Source organism: Oncorhynchus kisutch, linkage group LG10, assembly GCF_002021735.2.
Source record: "Oncorhynchus kisutch isolate 150728-3 linkage group LG10, Okis_V2, whole genome shotgun sequence".
Taxonomy (NCBI): domain Eukaryota; kingdom Metazoa; phylum Chordata; class Actinopteri; order Salmoniformes; family Salmonidae; genus Oncorhynchus; species Oncorhynchus kisutch.
The window spans coordinates 45,264,534-45,275,662 of record NC_034183.2 but is presented as its reverse complement, the minus strand read 5'-3'; the positions used below and the strand labels follow the sequence as shown (position 1 = coordinate 45,275,662).

Genomic DNA, 11,129 nt, shown 5'->3' with positions numbered 1-11,129 from the left:
GCCATAGCATTATCATTAGCGGTGGGCTACAAACATTTAGCAGGCCATGCTAACAAATATACTGAACAAAAATATAAATGCATCAATTTCAAAGATTTTACTGAGTTACAGTTCATATAAGGAAATCAATCAATTTAAATAAATTCATTAGGCCCGAATCTATGGATTTCACGAGTGGGCAGGGGTGCAGCCATGGATGGGCATAATCCCATGCACTGGGGAGCCAGGCCCAGCCAATCAGAATAAGTTTTTCCCTACCATAAAAGTGCTTTATTATAGACAGAAATATTCCTCAGTGCTCACCCTCAGATGATCCCACAGGTGAAGAAGCCGGATGTGGAGGTCCTGGGCTGGCATGGTTGGACGTACTGCCAAATTCCCTAAAACGACGTTGGAGGCAGCTTATGGTAGAGAAATTAACATTAAATCTCTGGCAACAGCTCTGGTGGACATTCCTGCAGTCATCTGTGGCATTGTGTTGTGGCAAAACTGCACATTTTAAAGTGACCTTTTATTGTCCACAGCACAAGGTGCACCTGTGTAGTGATCAATGTTTAATCAGCTTCTTGATATGTCATACCGGTCAGGTGGATGGATTATCTTGGAAAAGGAGAAATGCTCACTAATAGGGATGTAAACAAATTTGTGCATAAAATGAGAAAAGCTTTTTTTTGTGCATCTGGAACATTTGTGATTTTTTATTTCAGTTCATGAAACCAACACTTTACATGTTGCGTTTATATTTTTGTTTAGTGTAATTAGTCTAGCACGCAAAGGCACACAAATGAGTACAAACATCAATCCCTGCAAACAAACTCCACTATCAACTCTCATATCTTATAGGAGTGCTGATCTAGGATCAGTTACACCTCTTCGATCATAACAAATAAGATTACATGGACAGGGAGGACTTGATTCTAGATCAGCACCCCTACGGGCCCTGGAGTGGTTTTCCCCAAAGTGAATTTCCTTTTAAAAGGATGCACCAAATGTAATCTTTACCTTACATCTTTCATGGTTAGTTCCACCAACTAATGTAGTTTGTGGGCATTCCTTTGAACTGACACACAATCCAACCAAGTAGGTATAAATGAAGACAGCATCAGGAAGTCACTTTTCCTTTTTTTTTATTTTTCAAAATGACTTGTGTTTCTGTACAACAAATTCTGTAGCAGACCTCCGCTCCACTTTGCATTGAACCCGAACGTAACTTGGCCTCTCTGTACAACAGTTCTATATCCCACCACACACATCCACTCCTCTTTCTATCAGATTCACGCTCATCCCTGCCCCAACCAACTTGAGTTGTAATCTCAATAGTCTTATGAGTCCCTCCCTCATCTCTCCGTTTGCAATGATGATAAAGTGAATTTCCACCAAAGTCCTTTCACCCGTGCTGTGTTTTCTATATGTTGGTAAAGGGGATGAAACAAGGAAAATGAACTACTTTTGACTATTGAGACCCACCCCTAAGCGTAAATCAGCATTACATATGGACAGCGACAGCACACATTCTCTGTACCAGCAGCTCGGTCTCCATGCCCTAGTCTAAAAATCACAGCCTCTGAAAACGAATCCAGCATGTTCCGTCGTGAACAATGTGTAAACTGAAGTAAACGACCCCAGATGTGTCGAGGTAACTTAGAGGTTAGAATATTGAAATGCACCACTGGAGAACCAATGTTTCCCACCCCACCATTCTGTTGTAATGTTGGTGCTGTTCAGAGTTGGCAGTGTGAGTTTAGGAGCCAACGGTAGATGATTCTCTACACATGGGCTCGGTGAGAATACTTTAAAATGGCTCATTCCTTTCTTTTACTTGACTACTGATGAGTGTTAAGGTGAAAGCATAACAGTGGCGACACTTTGCCTCAATCCAATCCTGTTCTATCCAGAAATAACTTCCAGAAAGGAAGGCGGGAGTTAAGAAACGACAATATTAATATTCCAAGTTATTTATAATGTATGCACTTTCTTGTTTTTGGCTGTTTATATATTTTTAAAAGACCAAATAAATTAAACCAACAAAATTCAGAGTATTTCTGGTGGGGTGTAGTAGTGTACAAATCAACAAGCTTGGCTGGTCCGTATCAACATGAACCACAAGAAGAGAGGTACAATAATGGCACAAAACGTGCTGGATTACAGAGGCTGACTTTAGGAGACACTGTATGGTAGATCTAGAATTCAATATATTGACACATACAGCTAACAACATGAACGGCCCCGTCCACATTTAATACGGGTTCTATAACACGACAACCTTTTGTGGTAATGCACTGCCCAGTAGACTCCGACCCTGAGACCAGAGGGAATGCTTGGGGAAAGGTAGTGTTTTTTCCTTCTCATTAAAAAATAATAAAATCAATGAACTCATTGATGACCTCATTGCGCTCCATAACAGTAACATTGCTCTTACTCCCCACCTAGTGGTCAAAATTGGCAATTAAAACATTTTTTAAAAACATTTTCTTTTAACAAAATTTGTGTGTACAACAAACATTACAACTGCTCTTGTAGTAATAATAATAACAATAATAATAATAATAATAATAATAGCAAACATATCTATTTTCCCTCAAAACTATTTTCCAATTTCTATTCACATGGCAAAATTATCATTACTCTACCAGCGTTTCAGAGTTAGTGCTTTTATGTACACTAAGTACAATGTAGGACAAAGATGTTGAACAGTGAACAATCTTCAATTTTACTGTCAAACTTCTGACAGGTATTATATACTTATATGTATTTCTATAAACATGTATGAATACAAATGCTTTCTGTACAGCACTTTCATGCATTGAACTGTAATAACGGCTTTATGCACATGTACATTACACACACCTACCAGGCTGTGAGTCCAGGAATGGGTCAAGCGTGAAAAAAACTAAGCGAGCATTCTGCGATGTACACACACACCACACTTTCAGAATGTTCACAGGGAAATTATTGCTCGGCAGTGGCAGAGTCGTCTTGGGTCAGCCGAGCCACCGGATGGCAGTGTTACATTTGTCATCAATTTGAAAATCCTATTACCAAAAAAAAAATGTTTCTGTAGTTGCCTCGAGGTTCAGCACCTTGCTTCACCACAAATGGACAGTATATGAGTACCCATCATTAACTAGTACGCTTCACGTGTTAGTTTCTGCGTTATTTACATAGTTTACATAGTATTTTAAAGCACCCTCTCAAATAGAGCAGTATCGCCACATCCATTAATTTCTCTCAGTTTGATGTCAGCAGAGAAATCTATTGCTGTTAAAACTCCCCTTTTCTCCCACTTGTATCCCTTCCGTCTGTCTGTGCAGACATAATACTCTATGGTGTCTGTCTACTCGAACGCAGCTAGTCTGCTCAACTGACCCCTACTGGTGGCCAGGCCAGTCTGACATTGTTAATAGCCCCCCCCCCCCCCCCCTCATCTAAACCCTTCCCCTGAATTTGTGAGAGATGACCTCTTCCAATAAAAAGAATCGCCTTGAACAATAGGAACGGTGGACTTGCTTTGGCTCCACCCTTTGTGGTGGTAAACCTGTTAGCACCACCCCCTCCATGAACAAACACTCTTGCAGAAGAGAGAGCAGGGACATTCAACCCCCCCCCCCACTACACGGTATATCTCAAACTACACCCTATTCCTCATACGAGGGTTAGGGTGTCGTTTCAGACGTAGCCTCAAAGAAGGGAAAGGCTTGGTTTGTTCTCTTACCGCGCCCCTTTAAGACTGTGGGGTGGAGCCTATCGTTACCCTTCCCCTTTAAGAGTAGGAAAGGTGGGAGCCGTTGGAGATGTGTGAGGTGACCGAGGTGCTCCGGCTCAGACCCCCCTCGCCCCCCCCTGCCCCGCCGGGCCCCCCTGAGGCCGTCCTCCTCAGGGGCTGGGGGCTGTTCCTTAGGGCCATCAGGCTGGGGCCCCTGGCCACCAGACCCCCGTAACCCCCTCCCTGGGAAGACGAGGAGGAGGAGGAGGAGGGAGGGGAGGAAGAGTAGAGGGAGATGGGTGGTGGGGGAGGCGGAGGTGGCAGGAGAGCCAGGGACTGGGCTGAGGCGTGTTGGGAGAGGTGGTGGTGATGAACTCCTCTTCCGTGGTGGTGGTGTCCCCCCCCACCTCCCCACTCTCTCTCCCTGTCCCTCTCACGGTCCTCGCGCTCGCGGCTCTCTCGGTACAGGTGTGGCGTGCTCTGGTGGTGGTGGTGCTGGGGGAGGTAGTGTTGTTGCTGCTGCTGGTGATGGTGATGATGGTGGGAGGACGAGGAGGAAGATGAGGAGTTGGAGGAGTGGCCTCTACCACTCATGTTCATCTCACTATCCCTCCCCAGGCCGTGAGACGACGTGATCGACTCAGCACGGCTGAACCCTCCACCGCTGCAGCTGTTCTGGCTACGCCACGAAGGGGGCGCCACCGAGTTCTGCACACCGTGGCTCCAGTGGCTCCCGGAGCGAGGGACAGGGCGGGAGGGCCAGCCCCCGGGGCCAGAGGAGGGGCTGGGGTTGGGGTAACCCTGGTTGAAGGCCTCGGCGGGGATGCCAGTCAGCGCCATGTTACTGAAGCCAAGACGCATGCTCTCCGAGTCAAAAGCCTCGATCTCCCGGGCCTGGCGCTCCAGTAGAGTACGGATACGCTCTGAACGCTCGTTCTGCAGAGACAGCATCTCTTCCTCAATCTAAGAGAGGGGGGATGCAATAAGACTACAAACTTGTTGTGTCCCATGTCCCAATAATCTTTTAAGTGGCCTATCCTTTTTGGTGTCATGTATATTGTACATATTCTCTTGCGCACACGCAACACCCCCCCCCCCCCCCCCAACACACACAATCCCTTCAGACACCCCTCCACCCAACTCTCCGTCTCACTCTCACCCGCTGTTCCAGCAGGGCCCTGCGGATAGACACCCTTTGCTCCAGGTCATTGGCCTCTCTCTCGTGCTGGGAGTCTGTGTGGATCTTGATCTTGCTCTGGTAAGCGTTCAGCAGCTCCAATTCCTGCTGCAGCTGCATCCGCAGCACCTGGTACTCTGCTTCCTGGGTCTCGTCCAATCGCAACTAGAGGAGGAAGAGGGAGAGGGCTGGACGTCAGTAGAGCACACCCTGGTCTAAATGGACAGTTTGGTGAAGTCTACCACTCAAAATGTGGTATTCGTAGTCCTAATTTGTAATTTTAGTAGTTCTAGAACTTAGCATGGACGTAGTAGGTGTTTGTTGAACTGAAACATGTTGGTATACATTTTTGGTGTAGCTGGTTTAATATGTAGGTGTGCAGTTGATAGTGGGTGTGATCTGCAGTGTGTCTTTGTGTGGGTTGTCTCGCCGCATGTGTGTGTAGTTGTTCTGTAGTATAACGTCTTCGTAGTTGTCAGGTGTAGGAGAGGTGCACGGTAGGGTCCTTGCCTTACTCACAGCCTGTGTGGACAGCATGTCGTTGATGGAGTGGTCGTACTGCTCGGCCAGGATGGCCAGTTTCCTGGTCTGCTCCTCCTTCAGCCTCTTGAGCACCGCCTTGTGGTCGGCCTTGGGAGTGCTCTCCAACAGGTGGTTCCTCAGGGCCTTGTACTGACGTGTCTGGATCTTACAAGTGTCCTGGAACTGACGCTTGATCTGGAGCTCCTTGGACTGGGAAGAAGTGAGAGAAGTGAGGGAAGGAGGGTTGAGGGAGGAGCGAGGGAAGAAAGGAGAGAGGGGGGAGTGAGGGAAGAAAGGAGAGAGGGGGGAGTGAGGGAAGAAGAGCCTTTACCTTGAGGCTCTTGGGCTGCTGGCGGACCTCCACGGTGTGTTTCTGCCGGAGCTCCTGCTCCCTCCGCTTGTTGTACTCCATCTGGTTGGTGAGCTCCGTCTGGTGCTGCGTGCGGATCAGGTCGGCCCGCGTACGCTGCACCGCACCCAGCTGACGAAACTCCAGCTCCTGGGTGGACTCGTGGTGCCTCAGCAGCATGGCACACTCCAGGTCCCTCTGGGTCTGCTTCTTGTTCAGGTCCTGGAGAAAAAAGAAAGAAAAAAAAAACAGGTATAGGAAGAAAGATGGAGGGAGTGAGAGAAGGTGGGAAATGTGTCAAATAAGTGATCACAATACAATTAAGTAGCTTGTCTGTAACAAATCCATACGTCAAAAAAGTTGACACCTACTCATTCAAGTTATTTTCTTCATTTTTACTATCTTCTACATTGTAGAATAATAGTGAAGACATCAAAATTATGAACACATGGAATCATGTAGTGACCAAATGTGTTTTAGCACACTTTGCATTCTCTCAACCAGCTTCACCTGGAATGCTTTCCCAACAATCTTGAAGGAGTTCCCACATAAGTTGAGCACTTGTTGGCTGCTTTTCCTTTACTCTGCGGTCCAACTCATCCCAAACCATCTCAATTGGGTTGAGGTTGGGTGATTGTGGAGGCCAGGTCATCAGATGCAGCACTCCATCACTCTCCTTCTTGGTCAGATGAGACTTACACAGCCTGGAGATGTGTTGATTCATTGTCCTGTTGAGAAACAAATGATAGTGGGTCTAAGCCAAAACCAGATGAGATGGCGTATTGCTGCAGCCATGCTGGTTAAGTGTGCCTTGAATTCTAAATAAATCACTGACTGTCACCAGCAAAGCACACCCACACCATAACCTCCTCCATGCTTCACGGTGGGAACCACAATTGCGGAGATCTGTTCACCTACTTTGCGTCTCACAAAGACACAGCGGTTGGAACCAAAAATCTCAAATTTGGACTCATCAGACCAAAAGGACATATTTCCACCGGTCTAATGTCCATTGCTCGTGTTTCTTGGCAAAAGCAAGTGTCTTCTTCTTATTGGTGTCCTTTAGTAGTGGTTTCTTTGCAGCAATTCAACCATGAAGGCCTGATTCACGTAGTCTCCTCTGAACAGTTGATGTTGAGATGGATCTGTTACTTAAACTCTGAAGCATTTATTTGGGCTGCAATTTCTTAGGGTGGTAACACTAACTTATCCTCTGCAGCAGAGGTAACTCTGGTTCTTCCTTTCCTGTGGCGGTCCTCATGAGAGCTGGTTTCATCATAGCGCTTGATGGTTTTTGCGACTTCACTTGAAAAAAACGATCAAAGTTCTTGACATTTTCCGGATTGATTGACCTTCGGGATGCTGGCCTTCTAGGCAGAGTTCCTCTGTCCAGTGTCTGTTCTTTTGCCCATCTTAATCTTTTCTTTTTATTGGCCAGTCTGAGATATGGCTTTTCTTTGCAACTCTGCCTCGAAGGCCAGCATCCCGGAGTCTCCTCTTCACTGTTGACGTTGAGACTGGTGTTTTGCTGGTACTATTTAATTAATCTGCCAGTTGAGGACTTGTGAGGCATCGGTTTCTGAAACTAGACACTCAAATGTACTTGTCCTCTTGCTCAGTTGTGCACCGGGGTCTCTCACTCCTCTTTCTATTCTGGTTAGAGACAGTTTGCGCAGTTCTGTGAAAGGAGTTGTACACAGTGTTGTACGAGATCTTCAGTTTCTTGGCAATTTCTAGCATGGAAGTCTTTATTTCTCAGAACAAGAATAGACTGACGAGTTTCAGAAGTTACATGTTTCTGGCCATTTTGAGCCTGTAATCGAACCAAAAAATGCTGAAAAATCCAGTCACTCAACTAGTCTAAAGAGAGCCAGTTGAATTGCTTATTTAATCAGAACAACAGTTTTCAGCTGTGCTAACATAATTGCAAAAGGGTTTCGAATGATCAATTAGCCTTTTAAAATAATAAACTTGGATTAGCTAATACAATGTGCCATTGGAACACAGTAGTGATGGTTGCTGATTATGGGCCTCTGTATGACTATGTAGATATTCCATTAAAAAAAATCTGCCGTTTCCAGCTACAATAGTCATTTACAACATTAACAATGTCTACACTGTATTTCTGATCAATTTGATGTTATTTTAAAATTGACAATTTTTTTTGCTTTTCTTTCAAAAACAAGGACATTTCTAAGTGACCCCAAACGTTTGAACGTTAGTGTGTGTGTGGTGTGCATGGATGCATCCACGCAGATACGCATTTAGACAATTGCCTTGAGACAGTTGAGACAGATTATGTACAGTGGTTCATCCTTTAAAAGTTGCAGAGTACTGCAGCACAGCTTGCGTGGTGCTACAGAATTCTATGGCAACCACTGGTACTATTAGTGGTACTATTTACCACCAGAGGGCATCTTTAAATCTCTCTCTCAGAGAACCTGAGCCCTAGGACCATGCCTCAGGACTACCTGGCCTGATGACTCCTTGCTGTCCCCAGTCCACCTGGTCGTGCTGCTGCTCCAGTTTCAACTGTTCGGCTTGCGGCTATGGAACCCCGACCTGTTCACCGGACGTGCTACATGTCTCAGACCTGCTGTTTTCAACTCTCTAGAGACAGCAGGAGCGGTAGATACTCTGAATGATCGGCTATGAAAAGCCAACTGACATTTACTCCTGAGGTGCTGACCTGTTGCACCCTCTACAACCACTGTGATTATTATTACTTGACCCTGCTGGTCATCTATGAACATTTGAACATCTTGGCCATGTTGTGTTATAATCTCCACCCGGCACAGCCAGAAGAGAACTGGCCACCCCTCATAGCCTGGTTCCTCTAGGTTTCTTCCTAGGTTCTGGCCTTTCTAGGGAGTTTGTCCTAGCCACCGTGCTTCTACACCTGCATTGCTTGCTGTTTGGGGTCTTAGGCTGGGTTTCTGTACAGCACTTTGAGATATCAGCTGATGTAAGAAGGGCTATATAAATACATTTGATTTGGTAACAGTGTGGGACTGTTTGGAATTCAGGGGGTGTGGATTTACTGAATGACATGCTAATTAGGCTTGGGCGGTATACCGTATATCGGGGTATTTGATGAGAGTATTGGAAAAACCATCCTGTGGCTGTCAAAACTTAACTATTTCAATACATTTTTTAAATATTTGTAGCTACACTGAACAAACATATGAACGCAACATGTAAAGTGTTGGTTCCATGTTTCATGATGAAATAAAAGATCCCAGAAATATTCCAGAAGCACAAAATGCTTATTTCTCTACAATTTTGTGCACACACTTGTTAACATCCCTGTTAGTGAGCGTTCCTCCTTTGCCAAGATAATCCATCTGCCTGACAGGTGTGGCATATCAAGAAGCTGATTGAACAGGTGCACCTTGTGCTGGGGACAATAAAAGGCCACCAAAATGTGGTGTCACACAACACAAAGCCACAGATGTCTCAAATTCAACTATAGTTTTCCTTTACAGAAAATACATTTGTGCAAGACATTATGCAGAAAATAGCTTAATTGTCATCAGTGGCAGCCATAGAAGTAAATGAGCGTACAATGGAAAAGGTACGATAATGGCCATCCTATTTCTAATGTCTATCATTCATATTCCCTAAAATGTCCAACCTCACCAAAAATGGCATTCGGTAGCTCATACCTATTCATGTATAACTTTATGACCTGGATTTCCCCATCTTGAAATTAATTCATTAAATTAGAGCTAGGCAGAATACTGCCCCCTTTGGAGGAATTGCGTGCCCATAGTAAACAGAAAAAAAATCTGTCAAAAATTGCTAATATATGCATATAATAATTATTATTGAATAGAAAACACTCTAAAGCTTCTAAAACCGTTCAAATTATGTCTCTATGTAAATCAGAACTCACAGGGCAGCCATTCTCCCAAACTCTCTCTGTCATCAGGAAATTTGGGCCAACTTTGACGTCATCGCCCCCACCCTTCCCAACCAGCTACGGATCTGGGAACAATTTCTATTTCTTCAGTGCGATGTCTCCTTTCAATGGGGCGTTTCATTGTGAAAATCGTGCGCTCCCTCACCCTTTGGCGGGCTAAAACGTTCGGGGTCACGCGAAAATACATGTACTCTCATGCGGGCGTCGCGTCTGGAGCTCTCTTTGTTCCAAGATTCACCAAACGATGTCAGTTTGTCTGTTCGAGCTAGGAATTGTTTTGCACGTTTAGAACATACTAAAGCTTGATTCTGCACTTAGTTTGACCAGTTTAGTCAACATATAATATGTAATTTTGAAGTTTTGATGAGCAAACCCCTAGAATTTTGGCTGCATTTCAGCCGGAATTTGTCGCGTTTGATAACCCAAAGACAGACTTGAAAGCCAAACGCAGTTTTTGGTAAGTATGACTCCTTCCACGACTTCTGATCGAAGAACATCAAAGGTAAGGGAATATTTATGTGGTAATTTTGTGTTTCTGTGGACTCCAACATAGCGGAGACATATTGCTAATGACTGAGCGCCGTCTCATATTATTGCCTAGTGAACAAATTCTGTAACGTTAAAAATAAATGTAACACAGCGGTTGCATTAAGAAGCAGTGTATCTTTCTAACTATATGTAGAACATGTATATTTAGTCAAAGTTTATGATGTGTATTGCTTGTTATCTGACGTTATCTGGCGGAGCTATCATCATTTCTCAGGACATTTGAGTAGCATTTTTTGAACATGGCGTCATTGTAAACAGAGATTTATGGATATAAATGGCATATTATTGAAAAAAAACAAATGTACTGTGTAACATGTCCTATTACTGTCATCTGATGAAGATTTTCAAAAGGTTAGTGAATTATTTTTCTTTTAATCCTGCGTTTGTTGATTGCATCTTTTGTTCAACATGGCTATTCAAATTAGCTGTGTCTTTGGTGGTGGTTTGACATAAATATGTGCTATGTTTTCGCCATAAAACATTTTAGAAATCTGACTTGCTGGCTAGATGAACAAGGTGTTTATCTTTCATTTGAGCTATTGGACTTGTTAATGTGTGGAGGTTAAATATTTCTAAGAATATTTTTGCATTCTGTGCGCCACTGTTTCAGTTGAGGGGGGGGGGGTACCCCTTGGGGAACCTGTACCCTTAACACGTTAATTAACATTTGCGCTCGTTAACATATTTAGCAAGCAGCCTCTATGGAAATGTGCTATTACTTGTACACATTTTGTTAGCATTCTAGGAATAGACACCCAATGGGCTTTGTGTTTTTTGGCACCCCCTTGTGTACTTAGGCAGTAATACCATAAATCCTGGGATGAGAGAAGGATGAATTGAAAATATGAAAATATATATAGTGCCCAAACCGAATGCTAATCAATTCATATTCTGAGCGAATCACACG

At 44.3% G+C, this 11,129-nt stretch overlaps 1 protein-coding gene across 3 annotated transcripts in view; it reads right to left on the bottom strand.

Annotated features, from left to right (window-relative positions):
* Nucleotides 1–1,110: 1,110 nt before the first annotated feature.
* LOC109898194 (serine/threonine-protein kinase TAO2-like) overlaps nucleotides 1,111–11,129 on the bottom strand; it is a 51,132-nt gene continuing 41,113 nt past the window's right edge. For 2 of the 3 annotated variants that reach the window (XM_031833749.1, XM_031833750.1), the window contains exons 17-20: nucleotides 5,734–5,973; nucleotides 5,391–5,612; nucleotides 4,863–5,045; nucleotides 1,111–4,666 (exon numbers count right to left, since the gene is read on the bottom strand). In XM_031833749.1, the coding sequence (XP_031689609.1) occupies nucleotides 3,761–4,666; nucleotides 4,863–5,045; nucleotides 5,391–5,612; nucleotides 5,734–5,973 (1,551 nt within the window). In that variant the 3' untranslated portion in view covers nucleotides 1,111–3,760. The remainder of the gene's footprint in view (nucleotides 4,667–4,862; nucleotides 5,046–5,390; nucleotides 5,613–5,733; nucleotides 5,974–11,129) is intronic. The other variant, XM_031833751.1, reaches the window with a different exon arrangement.